Source organism: Panthera onca, chromosome B2 (genome assembly GCF_046562875.1).
Source record: "Panthera onca isolate mPanOnc1 chromosome B2, mPanOnc1 haplotype 2, whole genome shotgun sequence".
Classification (NCBI taxonomy): Eukaryota; Metazoa; Chordata; class Mammalia; order Carnivora; family Felidae; genus Panthera; species Panthera onca.
Genome location: NC_138343.1, coordinates 35,114,898 through 35,141,235, shown reverse-complemented (window position 1 = coordinate 35,141,235; position 26,338 = coordinate 35,114,898). Strand labels below are relative to the sequence as shown.

General features: G+C 55.4%; 1 protein-coding gene across 4 annotated transcripts in view; it reads left to right on the top strand.

Annotated features, from left to right (window-relative positions):
• Positions 1 to 26,330, top strand: part of CPNE5 (copine 5) — a 95,202-nt gene extending 68,872 nt beyond the window's left edge. For all 4 annotated transcript variants that reach the window (XM_078446860.2, XM_078446861.2, XM_078446864.2 and 1 more), the window contains 11 exons: positions 3,083 to 3,124; positions 5,224 to 5,299; positions 10,890 to 10,943; positions 14,136 to 14,197; positions 19,029 to 19,075; positions 20,637 to 20,818; positions 21,662 to 21,789; positions 22,023 to 22,125; positions 22,748 to 22,805; positions 23,251 to 23,324; positions 24,546 to 26,330. In XM_078446860.2, coding sequence (XP_078302986.2) covers positions 3,083 to 3,124; positions 5,224 to 5,299; positions 10,890 to 10,943; positions 14,136 to 14,197; positions 19,029 to 19,075; positions 20,637 to 20,818; positions 21,662 to 21,789; positions 22,023 to 22,125; positions 22,748 to 22,805; positions 23,251 to 23,324; positions 24,546 to 24,764 — 1,045 coding nt within the window. In that variant the 3' untranslated portion in view covers positions 24,765 to 26,330. The remainder of the gene's footprint in view (positions 1 to 3,082; positions 3,125 to 5,223; positions 5,300 to 10,889; positions 10,944 to 14,135; positions 14,198 to 19,028; positions 19,076 to 20,636; positions 20,819 to 21,661; positions 21,790 to 22,022; positions 22,126 to 22,747; positions 22,806 to 23,250; positions 23,325 to 24,545) is intronic.
• The last annotated feature ends 8 nt before the right edge of the window (positions 26,331 to 26,338 follow it).

Here is a 26,338-nt window from a genome sequence, read left to right as displayed (position 1 = left end):
GTGACCCAGGGCAGCCCAGCCAGGGCTGGACAGTGACAGAACTGTCCATAGAGTAGTCAGAGCCGTGTCTGGCTTCTGCCTCTGCCTTCCCCTGTCTTGGGTGCCGCTTCTCTCACCTCCTTCTCCCCCAGCGCTGGAGGCTGCAGTCTCTGAGCTAATCTGACCCCCTAAGCTGCAGCCATCCCTAGAACCCTCAGCTGAGGCCGGGGTGGGTTTACACAGGAATCCACACTCCAAGTGGTCTTTACCTCGGCTGCAATGTCACATTCCCCAAGGAGCTTTTAACAATCCCCCTGCCCAGGCCGTACCCCAGACCAACTGATTCTGAACCTCTGGGGTGAGGCATTGGCCTCAGGATTGCTAATGCTCGCCAGGGATCCGGTATGCAACCAGGTTGGAAAATCAGTGCTCTCATCTGGAGAAGGTCAGTGGTTCTGGAGCACATTCCAGTCAACCAGGGGACTGACCAAAGCTACCTGTGCCCGAGTACTATCCAGACCAATTGAATCAGGCCCTGTGGCCCTGGGAGTTTTAAAGAAAAGCTCCCCAGTGATTTTTTTTTGGGGGTATCCAAGGCTGTGGCTGTAACTGAGGTCCTCCTACAGCCTCTGAGCATGTGGCTGTCACTGATCGAGTCGCCTGAGAGGCTGGTGTTGGTGACCAGCACTCCTCCCTGGGGTTCCTGGATGTCCCCTACAGAGCTGCATGGCTCTGGGAAGGACTGGGGGACTTTGGCATTGTGACGCAGGGTCCTGGCTCTGACCCTCACCCGCTCTGTGACCCTGGGCACATCACTGGGAGCTCTTAGGGCTCAGTTTCCCCATCCAAATATGAGGGGGCTGGAGGTTATCACTCCAGAACATGCACAGCAGAGGCGCTAGGGAAACCTTTAAACTAGATCCCGGGGCACTGCCCAGAGCTGCCAAGAACTGGACCTGGGGCTGTGTGTGTCTGGTGATCTGCCAGGTGGCCTGGCTTGGATGCCACGAAGGTCATGTCCAGCCTTGTCGTTCCAGGAATTGGAAGTGGCAGAGCCCAGGCACCCAGGCATGGGTGTCCCTGATTTAAATAAATTTCATATGAAAAACTATCCAAGGGGCGCCTGGGTGGCTCAGTCGGTTAAGCGGCCGACTTCAGCTCAGGTCATGATCTCGAGGTCCGTGAGTTCAAGCCCCGCGTCGGGCTCTGTGCTGACTGCTCAGAGCCTGGAGCCTGTTTCAGATTCTGTGTCTCCCTCTCTCTGACCCTCCCCTGTTCATGCTCTGTCTCTCTCTGTCTCAAAAATAAACGTTAAAAAAAAAATTTTTTTTTAAATAAAAAATAAAATAAAGAAAGAAAGAAAGAAAAACTATCCAAGTGTGGCCAAATGCCCAAGTGAGGAGGACGAGGAATTTTTTCCTTTTTTTTTTTTTTTAATGTTTATTTATCTATTTTTGAGAGAGAGAGAGGGAGAACACATGGGGAGGGCAGAGGCAGGGAGAAAGAATCCCAAGCAGGCTCTGTGCTGTCAGCGCAGAGCCCGATGCCCCAGCTCCGTCTCACAAACCGTGAAATTGTGACGCAAGCCCAAACCAAGAGTCGGGTGCTTAACCGACTGAGCCACCCAGGTGCCCCAGGAAGAGGCATGTTTATAGAGACCCATCTGTGTGCCAGGCGGGGTTTGCTGACTTGCTTTGCAGCTGTTCTGCAAGGCTGCTGTTGTCCCTCTTTGAAGATGATGGTCTGTGGCTCAGAGAGGTTCAGTGACATCCCCAGGTCCCACAGCATCTGAGTCTGCACCCCAGCCTCTTTCCTCTCTTTCCAGCTCATCAGCTACCTTCAGGAGCCTAGATTTTTTTTTTTTTTTCTTTCCACACAATTCACCTCAGAGAGACATAGTTTTTTTGTTTTTCACAAGAATTTAGAGGGTTCCTTTAAATGGTGGGCTTCTGTGCCTGCCCCATTTTACATTTTGGTAACAAAAATCCGGTTGGTGCACAACCTACAAGACGTTCCCTCATTGGGAACAGTTATGTGCCCTGTTGCAGGCGGATCGGCACCCCGCCCCGGGGGCCGTGAAGGCGCATCTGAAGGGGGATAGCGCCTCCTGCTGGGCGCTGCGCAGTCCCGAGGCCTCCTCCTCGCAGACCCGAGGAGATGGGCTGCGGCCATGGGCGAGTTGATGAGATGTTAATAGAAGACGGGCCCAGGCACGGGTCTGTGCGAGCCCCACTTAGGACTGAAGGCTGGAGACCCCGGCTCCCCACGCCTCTCCCGCCTCCCCGGACCCTGACCCTGCAGTGGGACCCTGGCAGCTCCCCCCTCCTCGTCCCTGCCTGGGCGTCCCTGGAGGACCACTGGCACCAAGGGTTAACCCGCAGCCCTCCACCTCCCTCCTCCCACCTCTGGTCTGCTAGCCTGTTGCCATGGAAACGAGCTAAAAATAAAATGGGCTCCCAAAGCCCAGCCCCATGCACAGGAGTCAAAACAAACTAATTAAAGCAGCCAGGCTAAAATGTGAAGATAATTACACCCTCACTCAGGAGCCAGTCGTCGCAATGGAAAAGCTCAGCAGGCCATCCCCCAGTCAGGGGCTCTGGGTCCTTCCCTGCTGGGCTGGCTCCCCACCACTCAGACTCCTCAGACCCGGGGGTCCCACCACACACACCTGCAGTCTTGTCGCCCCTCCCCAGGAGAGCCCAGACTGGTTAGGCCTGAGATCTGGGGAGCGCCTCGCTCCCGCCACAACAGCCCCGCCCCTGATAAATTCACAATATGGCTTCATCCTGGGACCTGTGTCCCTTCTGGGGTGGCCAAGGAGAAGGTGGGGTGAACTGAAGTCTGCAGCTGTTTTTCCACATTCTCCCTGAAACTTGGGGGAGTCCCTACACAGCTTTCGGGCTGCCACTGTCCCTAAGACCTTAGCCAAAAGGCCTCAAGATAGTTCCTTTGTCTCTTGGGCTGCTGCATCTCCAGTGAGGGCAGCTGGAGCCTAGTGGGGGGCCCTGTATCCCCTTCTGGCCCAGGAGCAGGGGAAGGGCCCCGTTCAGGCCCCACAGGTGCTGGGTCAAGTTCATCCCACCACGGGCCCTTTGCCTTGCAGGACCATCAAGGTGGAGGTGTACGACTGGGATCGCGATGGCAGGTAAGCAGGCAGAAGGACAAAAGGTGAGCAGGGATGGGGACAGCTCTGGGGGCGAGAGGGTCTTCCCGTGGGAGGTCCCCTAGCTCCAGTGGCTTGTCCCTGCCCAGCTCCACTGAAGCACCGGAGGCTCTGTGACCTGCATGACAGGTTCCAGGGGCATAAGAGGCCTCTTTTCCCAAAATAGCTGCCTAGCGGCTGGCCAGTGACTAAAATCTCCTTACATTTGGGAGAATTAGGATTTTCTGAAATGTGCATATCCTAATGTACAGAAACTAGCAACCCCCGAGCGACCCCCCGAGCATTCATGGATGTGTTCTCTGTGTGAGGCTAAGCACACAGAGGCCCGGGTGACCGGGCACAGAAGACAAGCTCAGCCCTCAGAGACTCCCCCGAATCTAGTGGGGAGGCCCTTGGTGCATCAGAGGATCTGTTTGCAGGGAGCAGGCCCTGAGGGAGTCGGCTTTGGGAAGTGTAAGCTTTTTATTTTTTTTAAGTTTATTTATTTTGAGACACAGAGCAGGGGAGGGGCAGAGAGAGCAGGAGAGAGAGAATCCCAAGCAGGCTCCGCATTGTCAGCAGACAGCCCGACTCATGAACCGTGAGATCATGACCTGAGCTGAAACCAAGAAGTATGCTTACCGACTGAGCCACCCGGGCGCCCTGGGAAATGCAAGCTTTGACACACTTGAATGGTCTCCAGAGCCACGAAGCAGTACCTGAGTAGGGCCAAGCCTGGCCAGTAGGGTGGCACTTTCTAGTCGGGTTTGGGGAGGTCAGTGCCCTCCCTGTCTGTGAATGTGCCCCCAGGGAGCAGCCTCACTGGGAATTCACAGATGAGGACCAGAAGGGGCCTCCTGTGGCTGTAGTCCAGAAACCTCACTGGCTCCTACTTGTCTGTTGGACCAAAACCAAATATGCCTTGACGTTTGTGACTCCATTCTGTGGGACTGCCGGGGGCATTGTAGAGGCCCCTACTCCCTGTCGATGCCTCTCAAGTCTGCGACGTGGATAGGAGGTACTGTAAAGGGCTGTGCAGACAGCTCTAAGTTAGGCCCTGGCCGGGCCAAGTAGCTCACCTTTCCCCAAGGCCTTCCAAGAGAGGACACCAGTGCCCCAGCACCTGTAAACTCGCTCTGTCCCCCTGTCCTCCCCTCTTCAACCACATCACAGGCACGTCAGCTCCATGTTTTCACCCATGATTTACTTCATCTTACCCGGGAGCTCCCCATATTTCTCCTTCACTGGGGAAAACTGGGGACAGCCACCAGATGCCGTAGAGGCCTGCCATCGAGGAGCTCATGGTCTGAATGCAGAGAGCTATAAATACGTAGTCAAAATACAGTGTGGACTCAAGGCAGAGCCAGGCCCCGGGGACACGCCTTGGGCCTCACTCCCCGGAAGGCACTCCAGGTTCCCTCTACCAGGGACAGTGACAGTGGGGGCAGTCCCAGGAGGTGTGGCCGCCGCAGAAAACACCTCCAGCTGCCTGGGTGGACGTAGCGTAAATGGCCTTTTCAAAAAGTGTTAATGGGAAAATGTCCAAATACGCAGAAAGACAGGCGAGTTTAATGAATGCTTTTAAGCCTATCATCTGAATTTTACAAGTGTTACATGTTGCCACATTTGCTTTATCTGTGTTTTGCTGATGTAGTTTAAATTACAGACATCAAGGCGTTTTTACCCCTAAATATCTCATTGAGAACGTCTAAAAAATAAGGACCTTTTTCTACATAACTGCGAATGCCATTATCACACCTGACGCATGGAACAATCATTCTTGAATACCACCGAATATTCGTTTCATATTTAAATTTCTCCAGTTGTCCTCAAAATCCCTTGCACGGCTGGCTTGTTCCGACAAGAACCCGAGTCCCGTCGTCCGGGGCCCCGCACTTTGCTAGGTGACCACTGGGTTTCCCGCCCCATGGGTGACCCTGGACACTTCCCCAGGGACCCAGCTTCTCTGCTGGCACGCGCCCCTGCAGAAGGGCCCCAAGCAGAATGGGGAGCCAGGGGAAGGGATGTGGGAGGCGGGAAGGTGGGCAGAGGCAAGGGGCGGCCTGGGCCGCTTGGTCTCAGCGGCAGCCCTTCCCTTGCAGCCACGACTTCATCGGGGAGTTCACTACCAGCTACCGGGAGCTGGCCCGTGGGCAGAGCCAGTTCAACATCTACGAGGTGAGGTGGGCGCCCTGGGGGCTGGGGTCTGCTCTGATAATACATGACTCCCAGACATTGAGGACTCCAGGGGGCCATGTGTGGGGCTGGGGTATTTGCACGCTCTCCCGGGAGGTGGGTGTTATTGTCCCATTTTACAGTTAAGGAGCCTAAGTCTCGGAGAAGTTGGGGAATTTGCCCAAAGACATGCGGTTCAGTAAGTGGAAAATCAAAAGGCAAACAGTGTTGACGTGTCTGGCTCCAAATCACTGAGTAGCAGTTGGAGCCTGCTGGCCAGGGAGAGGGGACAGCTGTGGAGAGGCCTCCACAGAGTACTTCCAACAAGGTGGGAGGTAGGGGTGCGGGTGGGGCGGTGGGGGGGGACATTACCAGAAGTCTCTGAGGCCTGAGACCCAAGGTCCTGAGTTCAAGGTGGCCCTCTGCCTTCAAACAGACCAGTCTCAGGGCCTGCTGAATATCTTACCTTTTCTGGAAGGAAAGAGTCAGAGGAATGGGAGTCAGGATCCCTCCACCGGGACCTGGAGAACCTGGGACAAGGCCCCCAGTCTTTCGGGAGATGATAGTGTTTGCCCTTAAAGGACACTTTCCGCTGCTGAGCCTTTGTGTGTGGGTGTGCTCGCCCTCCCGGGATGCTCTCCCTCCTTCCAAATCTGGCCGAGTTCCACCTCCTCTGGTGGCCTTCCCAGCCACTCCGGCCTCATGCTTCCTCCCTGGGAACTTCATGCACGGTTCATGCTAGACCAGCTTAACTGCAGATACTTATAACCCTAATAACCACTTGGGTCCCTACCCTGACGCTACCACGTCCTAGCTATGTGACCTGGGCTAAGTTCCTGAACCACTCTGCGCCATGCATACTGAGAATTAAATAAGTCACTAGACCAGTGCCTGGCCCCTAGTGATCGTTGTTATTATTACATCACTGCTGTCTTCCAGCATCATCTGTTGAGCGTCTGTGTGCCAAGAGATTTACATTTCACCACGGCCCTACAGTTGGGCTCTCTCCTCACATTAGCAGCCACTCAGCTAGCGAAGTTGAAGAACAGGCCTTGACTTCCGTCGCTGAGTCTGAATCGCTCCACACTTTCTTCACTCCCTCCCCCTGTGTCTGGGTTCTGAGTGGGCAGGTCTCGTGTTCCAGTTAGACAGAAGCTCCCTAAGGGCAGGCCAGGTGACAGCCCTTTCTGTGGCCTCCTGTCGTGTTGGTCCTGGGCAGCGCTGGGCACCCAGCAGGTGCTGATGATCCGTGCACACACTGAACTCCCTTGAACGAGGCCATTGTGAAGATAGAGCGTGGGTGAATTTCTTTGAAAGGGCTCTGATCCTCACAGTTAATTGCTTTGTTTTCCGCATCAGCCAAGGGAAGGGCTGTCTTTGTTCCCCCACCAGGCAGAGAGAAGCAGGCCCCATCCTTTCCTTCTCTGGCTTCCTTTAAGGAGATTTTTTAGGGAAGTGAAGTGAAGGGATTACATCTTTGGGAGTTTGGCTTTTAAGGGTGCTTGACAGGCTCTGAAGAGGCCATGATCTCTCAAGCTCAAAGCAGACAAGGTTGGGTTGACTTGTTTTCCCCATCAGAAACACCATCAGGTAGAAAAGGAATTCAACTCTGGCAGGGCTTGCAGTATGGGGCGGGGGTCACTGAAAGGCCTTTCTAGAGTCCAAATTGTCTGAAGGGAAAACAGGCTTCTGTCAGGAAAGACCCTTCTCCTGGGCCCCGGCATCACCCTGGGTGTCTGACTCCTATGTCCAGCTGTCTGCTGGCCACTCCTCAGACTCAGCCTTCCCAAACTGAAGGCCTCTCCACAGCTGTCCCCTCTCCCTGGCCAGCAGGCTCCAACTCCTGGGCGGTCGTCATGGGGGGCACCTCGGGAGTCACCCTTGACACCTCTTGCCCCTCACCCCACATGCAGTCCACAACTGAATCCTACCACCTACACATTCTGACATTTGTTCCCTCCATTCCCATTCACCTCCACCGCCATGATCTCCCCCGCGTGGGGGGCTTTGCAACGGCCCCCTAACGGCCTTCCCACCTCCTACCGTCCTCCACTCAGTAATCCAAGGGCTCCTCCAAAATGGCAGTCTGACCACCTCGCTGCCCTCCTTAACCCTTGGCTGTGCATCCCCCCTACTGCGTCAGCCCGGTTCATGCAGAGGAGTGGGGAGGAGGTTCCGAAAGACGCCCTCACCCCAGCTGAGAGTCTGCAGGGCCCTTGACCCACAGGGTAGAGTCCAAGCTCCTCCACACCCCAGCAGCCTGCAATCCGCAACCAGTGGGCGTGCGTAAGTAAACTCACATATCCCACCCCTAGGAGGCCCTGGGGTCTTGCTCCTTCTCTCCCTGCCTTCCGCCACTGTCAGCCCCATTATGCTGTCCAAGGCTCTCTGAACCGCCCTGCTGGCTCAGCCTCTGTGCTTCACTCCATGGTGCCTCCCCTGGGGCTCCCTTAGCTTTTCTTCACTTGGTTGGGTCTGTGGATCTTTGGAGACTCCCTTTGGGTATTATTCCTCCTCCAGGAAGCCTTCTCTGCCTGCACACGCACTCCACCCCAAAGTCTGAAGTAAATACCTCTCCTCGGTGCTCCTATGCACCCCCCACCCCCTGGCTATTACCTGTTTGTCAAGCTTCCTGTCCCCTCAAGGACCATGACGTTCTCAAGGGTGGGGGCAGTGTCTCACTCCCTATTCCCAAAGCTGGCACAGCTCCTGGCCCCTGAGAGCCATTCAGGGACTTGCCTGCACAGGAGGGCCCACCCCAGACTTGCCCTGGGGGGCCGTCGGGACCCTGGGGGTGTGAAGAGAGGGAGAGGAGAAGGCGGAGAATTCCAGCCTGGGAGTTGGGAGATTCCCTGGCTGGCCCCCAGGGGGCGATGGTCCCCCACGTGGAACTTCAGGGTGCAGCCATTTAGGGCCAGAGAGGTTGGTACCGTGGGGTGAGGGTGGGGTGCTGGGAGGGCACGAAACCTCAGAATAAACAGGGCGTTTCTTCAGTGCCCACTTCACATGAGGATCTGAGAACAAAACATTGCTTTAATATTAAAACAGTTATAATTAGAGAGTGGAAATGTGGAATACAGGCTAATTTAAAGGTAACCCAGAAGACTTCAAAGAAATGTGCTTGTGGCCAGGTCCTTGGGCGACACCCAGCCCCCCAGGAGTCCATGTTTATTCTCCTCAGCTGGGAGGAGACTTTGGAATAAAAGTTTGAGGTGTATTCAGTTCTAAAAGTTCCACACCCTTATGGGACAGATTGAGAAACTGAGGCACAGTGCAGGGTTGGAGCTGGCCTACTACATGGTTTTCCCGTGAATGTGTCTGTGACCAACACATCATCCGAGTGGCCTTCGTACCTGTGGAGGCTCTGAGGTTGTCATGGGCTCTCTCCCCAGGCTCGCAAATTTCCACCTGCAGAGCTGTGGCCAGCCTTCCCACCTGAACTTCCCACCTGGGACCAGCTCTTCCTTCCTTCTGTGTCTACCTGGTCAACCCTGACCCCTTTCCTGCTCCCGCAGCCATGCCCCGGGCCCAAGACCTGTGTTGACTTCTTGACAATGCTGTTTTGCCATAGCTCTCTACCTGTTCCAGCAACCCGCTCATGACCTCTCACCTGGACTAGTGGGGGCGGTAGTGGTCATAGTAATAAAAATTAATAGCAGCTAACACTTATATAGTATTTACTACATTGTGGACCATGTCCTACACACTTTGCTTGTATTGACCTATTTAATCGTCATACCTTTCTATAAGGTAGGTACTTTTTATTCCCATTTTATAGATGAGGAAACTGAAACCCAGGGACGTTAAGTAACTTGCCTACGGTCACACAGCCAGTAGGTGGCAGAACCAAGAGGGTAAACGTACCCCTGATGTCTCTCCTTCTCCCCTCCCCTCCCCTTCCAGCATCCTAGAACCTGTGATCTTGCCCCTGCTAGTTTAGAAGTCATCAGACATTTAGCTTGGCCCCTCTAGGCTCTCTGCCAGCCAGCCCAGTTTACTCTTCCACTCTGTGGCCCTGTAGTCAAACTGGACCCCAGTTCTGTGCCCGCCCCCTGCCTCCCCCCACCCCCTGCAACTATCTCCTCTGACTGGAATGCCTTCCCTCCGTCTCCCCGTGCCCCAAACCCTTCCTGTCCTCAGCACCTGCCTTCAACACCACCTGTCCCGGGGAGCCTTACTGATGCTGGACCTAGAACAGTCCTTCTTTCCTCCAACTCCCTTTACATTTCTGGCTCCCCTTTTTGGTATCTCTTGTCCTGTATCTCCCTAGGACGTATCGTATCTTTCTCCAGTTGGAGTGAAGGTTCTAGAAGAGAAACTGGTATCCCCCACTCCCTCCCCCCCAGAAGTATTTGTGAAGGAATGTGTTTGTATTTGTTATCAAGGTGGCACCCAGGTAGGCAGGAAGGCGGGCTGAGGGCTGGAACCTAGTTTCCAGTTTGATCACTACCCAGAGCAGCTGTGTGACCTTAGGCAAGTCACTGTCCCTGTACCTTCATTTCCTTATCTCCAGAAATGGATAGCAACTCTCATTCCGACAGAAGAGGCCTCTGCTAAAGACAGAGCTGGCCATCCCTGGGGAGATGGGGGAGGGGGGATGAATTCACCAGGAACCTGTAGAGGACCTAGGGTGTGAAAATCAAACCACCTTGCTTCCTTTGATGGCAGATTAGGGAAAGGCTGGGCCTGAGCTTCCCAGGTGAAAACAAAAGAGTTGGTGAGGCTCAAGCCCAGTACGGATGTGGCAGGTGTGAAATCCCCCCGGAGGGTTCTGGTCCTCCTCATTCACCCAGGGCTTCTCAGCCGTGGTTCTGCCGGCATCTTGGACTCGATGATTTCCTGTGATGGGGGCTGCCCTGTGCACTCCAAGATGTTTCACAGCATCCCTTGCCTCTACCTTCTCCCCCAGTGTGACAACCAAAATATCTCCAAACATTGCCAAATGCCTGGGAGGGGGGAGGTGGCGGGCAGTTGAGACCACTGAGTTAAGCCCAGCAACAAGTAATTTTTTTTTTTTTTTTTTTTAGCATCTACTAAATATGCCCCTAGGTCTGTGATATATTCTCTGATGACAGGTCTGGTTTGGAATGAGAGCTTTCACATGAAGAACAGTTAAGGAAATTCTAACTGCAGTGTTGGGGGCAGGGGGGAGCCTCAAAGGCCTCTGGGCAGCAGTAGGGCTGGATCTCAGGGAGGGGGAATTGGTGGAGGAAGGAGGGGAAGGCATTTGGGGTGAGGGGAGCAGCCTGAGCCAACACACAAGGGCAGGCACAGACAGGGCCCCTTTGCAACATCGAACCTCCTTTGGCTGCTTTGGGTGGAGGGCGTGTTTGGGGGAGCAGTGGGGAAGAAGATTAAATAAATATTACTCCTGTTGTGTTTGGTGGTGGAACACTGGGTCTAATCAGGAAGCCCGTGTGTATAAATCTAAATGCCAATCTCTCATAAAACCTCCCGGGACCCTCCCCTCCCCTGGACCCCACATTCTGCTGGCTGGGGCTGGGGCCATACTCGGGTCGTTAGAAGCTCTGGGGGCCCAGCCCTGACTGCTTGGAAACACTCCTTCTTATCCTGTGACTGTTTTCTCTTGCAGGTGGTAAACCCCAAAAAGAAAATGAAGAAAAAGAAATACGTGAATTCTGGCACAGTGAGTGGCACCCGCCGCCCCCCCCCACCCCCCCGCTCCCACCCCCGCCGTCCCCTGCAGCCAGGCATAGACATCCTGAGGTCCAAGCTAGGTCTGGTGTCAGGAGGTGCGCATGTCTGCGGGGTGGGCTTGTGCAGAGTGTGGGAACCAGACGTGGGGCGTTGGGGGTGGGGAGGGATGGGGCCGATGGAGCCTCCCCCTGCGGGGAGATAGGAGATGTAGATGTAGATGGTGTAGGCCATACCTGTGACACAGAATGAGAAATTCCCATGGGGACTTCCTGTAGAAAGGAAGCAGAAAAGGAGTAGAGGCCCTTGCTGTGGGAAATTCCCCACCCCGGTGCTTTTTCATAGGTTGTTTCCTTGAGAGGCAGACATTACCATCCCTTTGTCATAAAAGAGGAAACCAAGGCTGCAGGCAGGGAAGTGACTCGCCCAAGGTCACAGAGGCAGAAAGTCACAACCAAGGTCGTAGCTAGAGATGACAATGAGCCCAATAGTTAAACTGAGCGCTGGCAGCCGGCACTGCCCCTGTTTACCACGACTATCCTAGGATCACACTAGCCCCGTGGCTTCCGGGGGCTGATCTTCAGGACATTCATGCATTTATCCAACAAATGTTTACTGAGCACTGTCATGTTCTAGGCATGAGGCATACAGCTGGGAACAAGACAGACTCAAATCTTTGCCCTTCTGTTACTTATATTTTAGTGGGGGAGACAGAAAACAAATTATATATATACACACATACATGTATCTGTATTTGTCCTGTGGTTTTGAGTGCTGTAGAAAAAAGTATACAAAAGGTAAAGTGTTGGGGAATGCCAGAGACACGATAACTATTTGATGTCAAGTAGTTAAAGAAAGCTTTTCTCTGAGGAGGTGATATTAGAGCAGAGATTCAAAGAAGGGGAGGGAGCAAGTATTGAGGATATTGGGGAAAGAGAATTCTAGCTGTAGGGATCAGCATGTACAAAGGCCCTGAGGCGGAGCCCACAGTGCACTTCTAGAACAAGCCAGCATCTTTGCCCTGCAGATACATTCAAGATTTGTACCCTTCGTGTCCCTCTGTGCTGTAGATGTCCACAGCCCCATCTGCAAATGCAGCCACACTTAGTCATTAGAGTTAAGCAAGCTGCACCTCCAGACCCAGAAGAGGTCCTAGTCAGGGAGCTCTGGGGTTCCTCTGAGGAACCTTATTTTCTCCATCTGTAAAATGGGGCGAATAAATCATCCCTGCCCGGCTTACTGCGCTGGGTGGCTGTGACAGACAGATGGAGACGCAGGCCTGCAAACTGCAAATTACTCTGCTCATTCAAAGGGGACTGATTGTAACTGTTTCTCAGTCAGGAGAATGTTGGAGTAATATTTCCTTTGTCCAAAGCTGCAGTGTGTCTGCTGCAGGCTGTCAGCATTGGGGGCAGGATCATTCTTCATGTCCCAGGACCTCCCTGTGCGTCGTGGGGCGCTTAGCACCCCTGGTCTCAGCCATGGCTACCAGTAGAGCCCCAGGCATCGGCAGAGCCCCAGAACTTTCCTACACATTCCCATGCCCCTAGGGGAGGCAGCACCTTCCCCAGCTGAGAAATCTCAGAGGTACTGCTAAAAAAAAAAAAAAGTTTGAAAACCATCGATCTCGTTCCGTTTTCTCAGAGATAAGGAAACTGAGGCCCAGAGAGGGGACATGATTTGTTTCAGGTCAGTCTTCACCGTAACAAATCAGTCAGGGTCCAGGATGCTTATTAAAATGCCCGTGCCCTGTCCAGTTCTCTGGGGTTCCATTTCAGGAGGCCCGGGAACCCGTGTACAGGGCTTCTCATACTTAATTTCCTGTGTGCAGAATCTTCGGGGAATCTTGTTAATGTGCCACGAATCTGCATGTCTGCATTCTAAGCAGTATCAAGGTGCTACTGCTGCTGCTTCTGGTCCAGGGACCACACTCTGAGCAACAAAGTCCCTGGGTGAATCCGTATGGTCAGGCAGGTTAGGGAGCTGCCTCAGCCCAGAGCCTTGTGGGGGGCAGTGGGGTTCAACCCCGGCTGTCGGTTAGACTCATGTGAGGAGCTACAGAAAGATCCAGGGCAAGAGCCCTACCCCCAAAACGGATGTAATTGGTTTGGGGGTCCCCACCCAGGCTGCAAGATGATCATTGGTCATCTGGTGACCGCTGGCCAGGGTAGAGGCCACTGCCATGGTCCACTGCTAGTGAAAGGAGGCTTCGTCCGTCCGGGTGCCTGACACCATAACCACAGCAGGTAGGGGTCTCCGAGGCCCGGCTCAGCACCCACAGACCTTCCCATTATTTGGGCTGATGTCAAGCAGAGGCCCTCCCTGGCCTACCCAGAGAGTTGGTCACGATAGCAGAATCTGCACCAGTAGGGGCTTCCCCAAATTCTAGGGTAGAGTTCTCTGGCACAGGTGATAGGTCCCCTGCCCCAGTCTTGCCTCATTTAATTGGTTTTGGCAGCCAGGCTTTCACTTGTCTCCATGATCCTAAATCATTATTGTAGCGAGGTGCCAGGGAGCTGCCTGTCTTGGCCGAGCTGATGCCAAAGCCGCCAGGAGGCATAGGTCGAAAGGCATCTGCTCTGAAGGGGGGCCCCCCGTCAGGTACCTCCAGGGAAAGAACAGGCTGCTTATGAGGGTCTCAGGGCTGAGAAGGCAGGGATCACGAGACACCAGAGGGATGAGTCGGGACAAGTAAGGTTTAAGATAAGCGCAGACCAAAGAGGGGTGCTTTAGGTCGACAGTTAGCAGGACGTGGAAGGGTGGAGCTAGTCGGCTTTGGCAGGTTTTCAGGCCTGTGTCAGGAAGACCCCCTTGCCCTCCACACTCCACATCGGTGTCCACTTAGGGGAAACTCGTGCTCTTGGCTTGACCCCTGTGCCCCATTGACAGAGGCAGGGCCCTCCTAGGATGCAGTTTGGCATCAAGGTCAAGAGTGCAGGCTCTGGAGTCAGACCAACCTGGGTTCCAGTCTCACTCAGCCGTGTCCTGGGCAGATGGCATGACCTCTTTGAAGCCAGTTTCCTTGGCTATAAAATGGGACCACAGCTGCACTTCTAGGGTCGTTGTGGGTACTGTATGCAGTGGGGTCCGCAGAAGTGGCCTGCTGTGTGCCCCCTGACTCTCAGCGAACCGTCTCCCCCCAACCCTGGGCTCCCCGCTGACCAAGCTGCCTTTTGTTTTCAAGGTCACGCTGCTTTCCTTTGCGGTGGAGTCGGAGTGCACGTTTCTTGACTACATCAAAGGAGGGTGAGAAGAGATCCAGCCCGGTTTCTTTGGCTTCAGGGAGAGGAAGGGGGCCCCACCCATCGACATGAGCAGCTCTAGCCCCACGCTGGCCTCTTTGAGGCCCCAGACGTAGCCTGTGAGCCCTGAGCAAACGCCCATTTCTGGCCTCAAACAACTCGCCCGGAGCCGTGCATGTCCCTGGATCCTGAGTGGCCGGAGAGGAGGCTCCTGAGCTGTGGAGGCTCCAGCCTGGGTCACATCAGGTTCCCTTGCAGGGATGGGATTCGGAGGTGGTAGGGACTCCGTGGCAAAGAGAACTAAGGGCTTAGGGAGGCGGTGGAAAGAGCCCTGGACTAGGAGTTAGGAGGCCCAGGCTCTCGGCCCTTCTTAGCCACTTGCTAATTTAGCCCCATTACTTTGGGCAGGTCGCTTTCCCTCCCTTCGTATCAGTTTCCTCCTTTACACACACACAGAAGTTGGAGTCAAGTGAATTCTAATGGTCCTTCCTTCTCTGAGCTGCTGATACCTGGTCTTTCGGGGAGGCTGGGGGCGGGGAGGGGGGGGCAAAGATTAACCTGCCCAGTGTCATCAAGGACATACAAGGGACAGGAGGCATTGGGGGCTGAGCCATCAGATAGATGGTCCCAGGTGGTCAGACACGAGTGTAAGAAGCAGAAAGAGCCAGAGGGGTTGGCATCCAGGCCGAGGCAGGCAGGGAAGCCTGGAGGCTCCAGCCAACAGCTTTCGGAAAGAGAGTCTGACTCCAAGGTGAGGTTAGTGTGCTCCCTGCCAGAACAGGTGCCAGGTCAGGGTGTGGGAAGCCGAGAGCCCACAGGTGCTGGCAGGTGAGTGACTACACCTGTCTGGAAAGAAGACAGGGCAGGTGCCAAAGGCTCATCCCAGCCAAGTGGGCACTTGGCTGCCGGGCTCTCCAGGGCAGAGGGAAAAGTCAGGCCCTGGGAAGCCACACTTACTCTCCCATGACACCACTCCCTGTCGCCTTGAAACTGGTTTCAAGGTTGCGAGCTCTCCTACCCACTGAGCACACACCTGCCTGCGGTCACCCAGAGGGCCCCCCCACCGCTGCCCCCCGCCCCCGCCTCTCCTCTGAACCTACTCCAGACCCTGCCCTTGCTCCCATCCCCCATCAAAACTGCCCTCTTCTCTATCCCATCAAGCATTCCATGGCACCTGCTAATTCTCAAGCAGTCCACATCCTGTTTCTCCTCATTTGCATAGTGCCCCCAATTTACAGAGCACAGTGGGCAGGGTGAGGATGATTATCTCCCATTTTACATAACTTGCCCGTGGCCACACGCCCAGCCAGCAGCAGGGTTCCTCTGTCACCACATGCTGCATTTCTTCCACAGTAATGAATGATCGTGGCCCTGCCTGCCTCACAGCTACCAGGTGGGGTGTGATGCAGGCGGAGACAGTGGAGTTAAAGGGTTGGGTGCCACGATGTCTCATGGAGGAGCCCTCAGAGGCTGCTGGCGCCTCCCTGGCCCTCCCCCACACCTCTCTCCGCCCTCCCCAGAGACTTGAGCCAGAGAGCTGGCTCCGGGGAGCGAGAGCTCCAGGTACATGTCCAGGCAGGCAGCCGATGGATGCTCTTGTCCCGGGATCCTCTCTGGACCTGGAGAGAGGGATTGGCCACCTCTGCCCGGTGTCAGAGGGAGCTGCTTGCTCAGCAGCCTGCCTTCTGCCCTGCTCTGCCCTTAGGCTGGAGAGGCGAGCCTGCAGGGAGCAGCTGTCCCCTAAATGTACCTGCTTTCCAGCCCCTTCCTTCCCTGAGTCGTTTCAGAACCCAGAGCAGGGGAAGACCAGTTAAGGAATGAGGCTTGCCTCTCCCCTCATCCTTATTTGGAAGAGCCGGGCCGGTGGGTGTCCCTCAGCTGTGGTCCCATAGACCGGAACTACCCTCTCAATAGTGGCCCTGAGAGCAGAGCTCTTACCCTCCAAGTGTCTCCCTTCCTCTAACAAAGACACGATCTGTCTATTCCCCAGTGAGACATGACCACAAAGAGATGAATAGGGTAGGTCAACTGCTATAACAGATAATCCTGTGACCTCAAGGCTTAATACAAACAACGGTTTATTTTTCATTCATGGGATGGCAGGGATGGGTGAGACGCTCTACAGTCAGTGAGGGACCCAGGCTCTTGCCTCCTGGTGGCTGCATCTCTCGCAGACATTGGAGTCCACTGGATGCTGTGCCTCCAGGCACCAGACGAGGGGAAAGAGCGTGGGCTGGACCGTCTCTGGCCAGCAGACCCTGGCTTGGGTCTCCTGCTAACCGTGTCCTTCATCCTTCCTAGGGGACGATGGTCCCGTGAGCAGCAGCTCATCTGTGGTCAGGTGGGGAGAGGGCTTTGGCTTCTGAGAGGTGCCGTCTGCTAAATGCAAATGAAGTGAGCCCTGCCCCATCTTACATCACCCCAACTGGGACCCACCAGAAGGGTGTCCCCAGGTGTGATCCCAGAACCCCGTCTTCAGAATCCATCCCTGGATGAGGGCAGGGAATGTCTGTTGAAGAAGCAGATTCTGGGGCCCCATCTCAGACCCAAATGAACTGATATCCTTTGGAGTGGGGCCCTGGGACCTTCTTCTTAAACAAATTCCCCTGGTGACTCTGTGGTCACTAGAACCATGAGACTAGATGTTATCAGGGGTTCACATCGTGTCGGCTTTGTTCTTTAATTTTTTTTTTTAACGTTTATTTATTATTGAGAGGCAGACACAGAGTGTGAGCAGGGGAGGGGCAGAGAGAGAGGGAGACACAGAATCTGAAACAGGCTCCAGGCTCCGAGCTGTCAGCACAGAGCCTGATGCGGGGCTCGAACTCAAAAACTGTGAGATCGTGACCTGAGCTGAAGCCGGACGCTTAACCGACTGAGCCACCCAGATGCCCCTTGTCGGCTTTGTTCTGTCAGCATCTAGCACAGAACCTAGAACAGCCAAACCCTCAGAAAGCTTCCCCCTGAATCTGAAGCCTCAAAACCAAACGTTTTATTACAGAAAAATTCCAAATACATGCAAAAGTAGAGAGAAGGCGTAATGAAACCCCAAGTACCCTTCACCCAGATTCAGCAGTTACCAACTGCTGGCCAGCCTTGTTCCATGCATGCTTCCTTTCACCCAGTTAGTTTAATTTAAATGTTTATTTTTGAGAGAGAGAGAGAGAGCAAGCAGGGGAAAGGCAGAGAGAGAGGGGGGACAGAGGATCTGAAGTGGCTCTACACCAACAGCAGTGAGCCTGATGTGGGGCTCCAGCTCACAAACTGGGAGATCATGACCCGAGCTGAAGTCAGACCCTCAACCAACTGAGCCATCCAGGCGCCCCTCATCCAATTATTTTGAAGCAAATCTCAGACATCCTATTTCATTCCCCCAAATACTTCAGGATATAGCTCTAAAATATAAGGACTTTTTTTTTAGACAGAGACAGAGCATGAGCAGGGGAGGGGCAGAGAGACAGGGAAACACAGAATCCAAAGCAGGTTCCAGGTTCTGAGCTGTCAGCACAGAGCCTAATGCGGGGCTCGAACCCACGGACTGTGAGATCATGACCTGAGCTGAAGTTGGATGCTTAACCGACTGAGCCACCCAGGCACCCCTAAAATTTAAAGACTTTCTTTTTTTTAATAAAAGAAATTAGATTTTATTTATATTTACTTTTTAATGTTTATTTTTGAGAGAGAGAGAGAGAAGGAGAGAAATCACAAGTGGAGGAGGGGTAGAGACAGAGAGGGAGACAGAATCTGAAGCAGGCTCCAAGCTGTTCGCAGAGAGCCCGACGTGGGGTTCAAACCCACGAATCTGTGAGATCATGACCTGAGCTGAAGTCGGATGCTTAACCGACTGAGCCACCCAGGCGCCCCTATTTTATTTTTTTAAAAGATTTCATTTTTAAGCAATCTCTACACCCAACGTGGGGCTCGAACTTACAACCCCAACATCAAGAGTTGCATGCTCTACCGACTGAGCCAGCCAGGGGTCCCAAGAACTTTCTCTTTGTAAAATGTACCCATAATACCATAATTACACCTACAAACCAAACAGTTCCTTAATACCAAAGACCTTTTCAGTGTGCGAATTTCCCCCGTTGTCTTACTTAATTGGCTTGTTTGAATCAGAAATCCAGGTAAGATCAATATATTGTGATTAGTCCGTTTGTCCCTTAATTCTCTTTTTATCTGTTGATTCCCCCAAGTACCTGAGGCTTTGCTGAAACAGATTCCTGCTCCTCGCCAAGGGATTCTGATTCATGAGGTCTGCAGGGGCCCTGGACTCCTCACTGCTGCCCCCAGACTGACTTTTCTGGCTGCATCCCCCTGCTGTCATTTAATATGTTCTTCTGTCCCTTGTATTTCCTGTAAACAACTGGGAGATCTGGAAGTTCAGTAGGATTCACGTTCCAGCTTTTGGCAAGGCAGCATCATAAGTGGGGTGTTGTTCTTCCCTCAGAGATGCACAATATCTCTGTCTCTCTTTTTTTGTCAAGTAAGCGTGAACCCCGAATCTGACTCCAAATTTGAACCAGAAACACAGTGGGACCCTACTTCACCTAACTCAGGCGGGCCCAGGTGCAGGGTTGGGAGAATAAATAAGTCATCGTCACCAGGTGTCCACATGGAAAGGAATCATCCTCAAAGAACTTTCGCACTGCCTACCTCTTATACTCACAACAATCCTCTGGGGGGAGGCTGTGGCTGGCATTACTATCCCTGTTTTCCAGAGCTGGAAGACAAGGGACTCCACCAAAGCCACATGCCTGGCAAGCCGTGGGGCTGGGGTGGAAGCCAGATTGCCACCTGTCCAGTTAACTCCCCTGCTCCTCTTCCTTTTTTAGGACCCAGATCAACTTCACGGTGGCCATCGATTTCACGGCCTCCAATGGTGAGTGGGGGATGGGCAGAGGAGCTGGCGTGGGGCTGGGGCTGGAAAGGGATGGGTGGCACTTTTCAGAGCTGTGGTAGTTGGCCCTAGCTGGGAGCCAGATCTCCCATATTCTCTGGCCTCATCCTCACCAAAAAGAAGGTACTTAAGCCTGGAGAGCCAAAGTATAATCAAAATGGCGAAGGCATCCCCAGACTGGACCACGGTCTAATAAATCTGGGCTCTGGACCTATGTGCCCTGAGGCACAGCCTTGCCCTTGAGGGCACCCAGTCTTCCTTCAAAGATAGGGCAGTGCTACTCTGGGCCCACAAACAGCACATGGAGAAAAAGTGTTTCCTCACGGGATTAAATCTCACATCCTTTGTGCAGGCCAGCTTTCAGGCCGAGCAGAGCTCTGTGGTCCTCAGCGAGGGCAGGAGCCCCAGTTCCCACCCTCGCTGGGCCTGTCCCAGCTCCCTTCCCTCCTCTGACCTTCTCCAGGGTTGGGCTATGACCGAGTCACCAGGAACAATCAGTGCCCCACTTTACACTGTTAGAAACTTCACAACCTTCCTTGGAGTCTGGACCTCCATTAGCGGTGCTCAGTGCCCATTTCCGTGTCTGTCAGAAGGAGCCCAGGTTTTGGACTCCTCAGGTGGGCCCTAGCATCCTAGAGTGGTAGAAGTCAGAGCTGGAAGGGGCCTTGTCATTACAATGAGGGGAGTTCCAGTAACACATCACGACGCCTCACATCAATCCCAGGAGGTGAGACTATTATCCCCACTCTACGCACGAGGAACTGAGGCTGAGAGGTTAAGGAACCATCCACGAGCACACAGATAGAGACAGGATCTGTACCTTGGCAGTCTATGCCAGAGTGCCCCTCATTAATAAACAAATAGGTAAAATGCGGGCATTGTCAGTGGTGACAAGGGCTATGGAGAAAATGTAAGCAGGAAGAGGGACAGGGAGCGTTGGGGGAGGCTGTAATTTTCAGGAGTCTGCTCAGGAAGACCACACACCATGTACACATTTATAGAAAAGTGTCCCAGAGGGAACCACCATTGCAGAGGCTCTGAGGTGGGGATGGTAAGGGGCCAGGCCTGAGTGGGTGACAGGAGGGGGTGCCAGGGGTGGCAGGAGGCCAGGAGGGAGGTAAGCGGAGGCCAGACCCCGTGGGGCCTGTGGGCGCCCCCCGCCCCGGTTGGGACTGGGTGGGATAGGAGCATGGGAGCATTTGGAGGAGAGAAGAGGCATGATCTAGCTGCCTGGGGTTTGACAGGCTCGTCTGGCTGGACGGCAGTCCCCAGGGCAGAGGCCGAGAGCTGGGCTGGGCTGCTGCCGTCCTGCAGGTGAGTGGCTGGTGGTGTCACAGAGCTGGGGACAGCAGATGGGATTCTGCATATATTTTGAAGGTTTAGCAACCAGGAGTTACTAAAGGATTGAAGGTGTGGCAAGAGAGAAAGGAGTCGAGGATAAATAAATCAAATTAGGGGTGCCTTGGGCACCCCCCACTGCATTCTGAGCCCGGGGTGCTTGGCGTGTCGACACCAGCAAATGTTCCCGTGTCCCGTGTTGCAGGGAACCCCTCGCAGTCCACGTCCCTGCACTACATGAGCCCCTACCAGCTGAACGCCTATGCACTGGCGCTGACTGCCGTCGGGGAGATCATCCAGCACTATGACAGCGACAAGATGTTCCCTGCCCTTGGCTTCGGGGCCAAGCTACCCCCTGATGGAAGGGTGTCCCACGAGTTCCCGCTGGTAGGAGGTCCTGGGAGGACAGGCTGAGGGCCCACCAGGTTTGGGGCGTGGTGACGAGCCTGGGGCAAGGGGACATCCGCGCAGCCCTTGGGCGGGGGGTGGGGGGGCGGTAAGCTGCCTGCTGTGTGTAGGGGGACTTGTAGCAGGGCCTCCAGAAGCCCACTCCCCAGCTGGCTCACCAGCATCTCCCCTCCATGTCTGATGCCACCCGCAGTGGGGTCTGCCCTCTTTTTTCTGACAAGACCCGAGTAGAGGTGGAGTAGAGACGTGGCCAAACTACCCCCACCAAAACCCCAGAAATCAGGGTAAAAGCGGTGTGCGTTGGGTATGGGCAACTACAGGTAATTCCAGAAACTCCCCGAGTTAGTGCTGCGATGGGGGACCTGAGGGATGCTTTCTCAGGCCACCTTCTCTCCCTCCCTCCCACGAGCTGGGGACGCTCAATTGTGCCAGGCACAGGACACGGGAGGACAGGTTAGTTGGCTGGCCCTTCCAGAGCCACTCAGACCCTGCAGTCATTTTAGGACGGAGTGGTTTGCCCCGGGGGCCCCCCTGAGGGAAGCAGCCAGGGGTCTCATGGAGGGGGTGCCGCCTGAGCAGGTACAAAGAGTGGTGCAAGGGACGGGTCGGAACCCTGCTCACCCAGAGCATGTGTTGCCCTGGGGCTCCCTCCTCTTCCCCTACCCCCGACCAGAGAAGAGTCTAGGAGATCTCAGACCTGCTGGCCTCCCCCTCCCTGGCTGTACGTTACCCCCGCCCCGCCCCCAACAGAGCACCTGGCTGCCCTCCTTCCCACTCCTCCGTCCTTCCTGAGCTCAACCTCCCCATCCCCGGTGCCCCCAGAACGGCAACCAGGAGAACCCCTCCTGCTGCGGCATCGATGGCATCCTGGAGGCCTACCACCACAGCCTGCGCACGGTGCAGCTCTACGGCCCAACCAACTTCGCCCCTGTGGTCACCCACGTGGCCAGGTGAGTGCCGGGGCCACTGGACGCCCATCCCAACATCTTCACACGGCCTTCGTGCCCACCCCTGTCCTCTTGGGAAGGTGGGAGGAGGTGTCTCTTCCCGTCGACCCGCCTTTCAGAGAGCTCCGACCCTAAAGAGACTCCCCTCCGGCTAAAGGCTTGTCCCCACCAAAGTGTGGGGGGCGGGGAGGGACACCGAGCGGGCCAGACAGATAGCAGCCCCCACCCCACCCCAGGACCGCGGCCGCAGTGCAGGATGGCTCTCAGTACTCGGTGCTGCTGATCATCACGGACGGGGTCATCTCGGACATGGCACAGACTAAGGAGGCTATCGTCAATGTGAGCTGGGGGGGGTGGGGAAGGGGGAGGAAAATGGGGGTGGGGGGCATGCCTTCCCGCTGCTTCAGAGGAACCCTTGGGACGAGGCTTTCCACGCAGTGGGGTTTGGGGGGCGGAGGGGGCACCGGCTGATGAAGGGTCCTACCGATGACCTCTGCACCCACCCTAGATGGTCCACTCCCTCTAGATGCCTATGGTTCCCTTATTAGCCCATCTCTAGGACTGCTGCCCCAGACCCCAGCCCAGCCTGGCCAGGTCCAGCGGGAGCCCAGAGTCGGGGAGGCCCAGGAACATGGCTCCCCCTACTGGGTGTTCTCCCTGTATAAGGGACTCCCACCCCAGCTGGCACTCCTAGTTGCCCACATAAAAGATGTCCCACTTGGTGGCCCAGGGACAGAAGCGGGGATGGGGGTGTCTCATAAAAGCAGACCTGTGACCCATTTCACCCTCTCGACCCTCTCTTCCTCTCTGGGGCCTCACCTTGGTTTCCCTTTGTCTGTGTCCTTCCGCCTCCCCCCTTTTCTGTGTTTCTGCGTGTCTCCATCCTTCTGTTCCATTTCTTCTCTTTTCCTTCTGTCTTCTGTTGACCCACCCCTTTCTGCCCCTACCCATGATCTCCCAGGCTGCCAAACTGCCCATGTCCATCATCATCATTGGCGTGGGCCAGGCGGAGTTCGACGGTAAGTCCCCATCCCCCTAGGTATTCCCCCAGAGGCTTCAGGCCCTTGGGAATGACCCTTCCCCAAAGAGTGAGAGCTCATGGGTGGGTGTGACTGTCTGGGTGAGCACAGGGTGTAAGGGTGTGTTTGTTTGCACAGGGAAGGGTGTGTCGGGCTGTGTACCCATCCCAAGGCTGTGGGGAGGAGGCCCAGTCACTCCTCCCTCCTCCAACCCTGGGAGCTTGGGGAGGGTGGGGGAGCTGGAACACTGGGCTAGAAGCCAGGGGTTCACCTGGTTGGGCTCCTCCTGTCTCCTGGCCTCAGTTTCCTCATCTCTAACATGGGGATCTGGTCTGACGGTCTCTGTCTTGGATTGGCCTGGGATTGGAGGACAAGTTCCACTGGTGTGTCAGGCCCAGGTGCCCACCATTAACTCACCCCACCCCCAATGCCTCTCCTCACACAGCCATGGTGGAGCTGGATGGTGATGATGTGCGGATCTCCTCCCGGGGGAAGCTGGCAGAACGGGACATTGTCCAGGTGAAACCCAAATCCTGCCTGCTCCAAGGAAGATGCAAGAGCCCCTCTAGCCAGGCTGGCCTTATACACCCCCCTTTTAGAGACTTCTCTAGAAAGGGGCCCTGGAGAGAGCCCCAGAGTGGCCTGGCCACCGGAGAAGGGAGCGGGAATCAGTGCTTGGGTCACACTTCTCCCCCAGCTGGACCCCTCTCTCCCATGTCTGAGACTCACCCCTAATGTTGTTACCCCGACCAGAATGCTCTGCCAGTGCTCTCCCTGAGCCCCCAGGTCTCCTTGGCCTCCTGCATGCAGAGCACTCACACTTGATATTTGCACCTTCCATTGTCTTCTGCTGGGCCGCCTTCCCAGTGTGAGGGCAAACCCTTGAAGGGGGGGCGGTGTCTATAGTGTTGCTGCGGCCCTCTCCGCCCTCTGCCCTCTCCGAGAACGGGCAGTGCTTGCTTAATTGAAGCCCTGTCTGAACATCCCATGTAGGATGGCAGATGTAATGAGCAGACAGGTCTTTGTCCTCAGGGTGTCCCTGCCCAGTCAAGCCTCAGAATGCACCTTAGTAAGCACTTCTGTCTGTGAATCTCCTGCAGACTGAGTCCGTAGTGTTTAGGAGATTGGGAATAAAAACTGACATTCTCCAGAACCCCTGGATTAAAAAGAAAAGAAAAAAAAGGAGGGGATGGAGGAGGGTTCATTCCAGGGGTAGAGAGCAAAGAGAGGAGGCTAGACCTCAGAGCAGGGGCAATCTGGGAGGGGGGACCCTTGCATAGAAAGGCCTAGAGCCAGGAATGCGCTGAGGCATTCAAGGGGTGGTGAGGGGCTCAAGGGGCCTGGGAGGAAGTCAGAGGGGCCTGACTTTAGGTGTCAGCGCGAGAGAGAAGAGAAGTGGAGCCAAAGAGAGAGAGGTGGGGGGAGATGGGAAGGCCTGCTCTTACAAGCCAAGGGGCTCAGTCAGCGTTTCCTGAGCACCGGCTAAGTCCCTGTGTTGGTGCCAGGACTTCAGAGATTAAGTGCTCTTGTTTGGTGATGTATCCTGGCATGACGTAGATGCTCAGTACGAATCTGTTGAGTGAATGAGAGAACAGGGGCTATGAGAATTCACCACCATGGGGAGGGGGTGAGTGCAGAGGACCGCGGCTGAGGAGGAATAGGACAGGAACCCAGGCCTGGAGATGTGGGGGCTGTGGTCCAGCCGGAGACCCTGCCTGACCCTGCCTTTCCTCTGGCCAGTTCGTGCCCTTCAGGGACTACGTGGACCGCACTGGCAACCACGTGCTGAGCATGGCCCGCCTGGCCCGCGATGTGCTGGCCGAGATCCCTGACCAGCTGGTGTCCTACATGAAGTCACAGGGCATCCGCCCACGCCCCCCGCCTGCGGCCCCAGAGCCCTCGCCCCCACAGTCCCCAGCCCGCACGCCCCCTGCTTCCCCCCTGCACACACACATCTGAGCCCTCTTCCCGAAGAAGTCCCCTGGCCTGTGGCGGGCGGCTGGGGCCGGGGAGGCCAGTGGAAGTGTAGGCGGGGTCTCCAATTTGCCCCGCCCAGCGGGGGGAAGTATAGGCGGGGTCTCTTGCAATTTGCCCCGCCCAGCCTTTGTAACATGTGTGCCTGGGAGGCCAGCAGGAGGCGGGGCCTCTGAAGACTCCTCTCTAATTTCCTAGCCTTATGGCCCAACCCAGGGAATTGGGAGGGTACAGGTGGTGGAGGTGACGTTCTGGGCCCCTGCCCTTCTCATTTCCCCCCCGATACCTGGTTCTGGCCCAGCCAGGAAGGTGTTAACAGTGAGGAGAATTGAGATCCCCCTCGGCCCACCTGGCAATCCCGTCTGCTCCTATATGGCCGTGAAGCCTGGACTGGGCCTCCCTCCTCCTGTGGTGTCTATTTCTATACCTGGCCCCTGCCCTCCTACCCCAGTATCTATCCCATCCCTATTTCCAGTGAACCCTGTGAGGCTGCTGGGTTTGCAGGGATGCCTGAACATGTGACCCTTCCCAGGGACACCTGCATGCTCTGGGAGCCCTGCGGACCCCTGCAGGGGAGGCTGTGAGGGGAGGCCGTAGGCCGCATGGCGGGCTAGGAATGGAGGCCTTTTGGGCACGGGGTCCTTTCTGGTGCCTCTCAAGCCCAGAAGGACATGGTTTTAGATACACAGATCCACAGGCCTTTCCTTGGTGTAGACCCACAGGCATCTCTACAGCTGACTTCTGATTCCAGGCATCCCCTCCTCTTGCCAGAGCTGCCTGGGGCCCCTGGAGCCTAGGCCTCTGCTACCCCCCATGGAGGCCTTGGAAGGAGCAGTCCAGCCCCAGCACTCCTACACTGCCCCTCTGACCCACGGGGATAAGAGATAGAGGTCCTGGGTTCAAGCCCTGCCTCTAGCTGCTGCCCGTGGGAACCCAAGCAAGGCCCTCCTGCCTTCTGGGTCTCAGTTTCCACATCTGTAAGTCAAGAGGGTTGACCAGATGGTCCCGGATTTACCTTCAGCTCTGATGTCCTGAGAGTCCATTCATGCCACGCCCAGCTCCCCCCATCCCACTCCTTAGCAGTGCGACCCCTTACCCCAGGCCGTCTTGGCCCTTGGGGTCACCTTGTTCCATCCTGTCACCCCAGATCCACCTGAGTCCTTCGGCCTTGGGCTCTGGTGTCTGAGCCCAAGCTCCTGCCCCTGCTGTGGGGAAGGTGAGACAGGTGATCTCACCCCTGGGCCCAACCAGCTGCCCAGCCTTGGTCATGCATGCCAGCCCCTCCTGCAGCATGAGGCTCCGAGGCCCACTGCACATCCCATGCCTGGGCGCCACCCCCCCCCCCCCCCCCGCGCCCGTCTGCTGCCCAATGCCGCTTCCCTCCCTGTCATGCATGATGGTGGTGTTTCTATGCTGTCTGGTCCTGTGCCCGTCTCTGAGACAGTCTCTGTGTGGAATTTGCCTTAAACTGGAGTAAATTTGGTTCTTTTACTAAAGTTTCTTGTTTTCCTTTCCCTGTGAAAAACAGAAAATATATTGCTGTTCGACAGAGTCCAGGT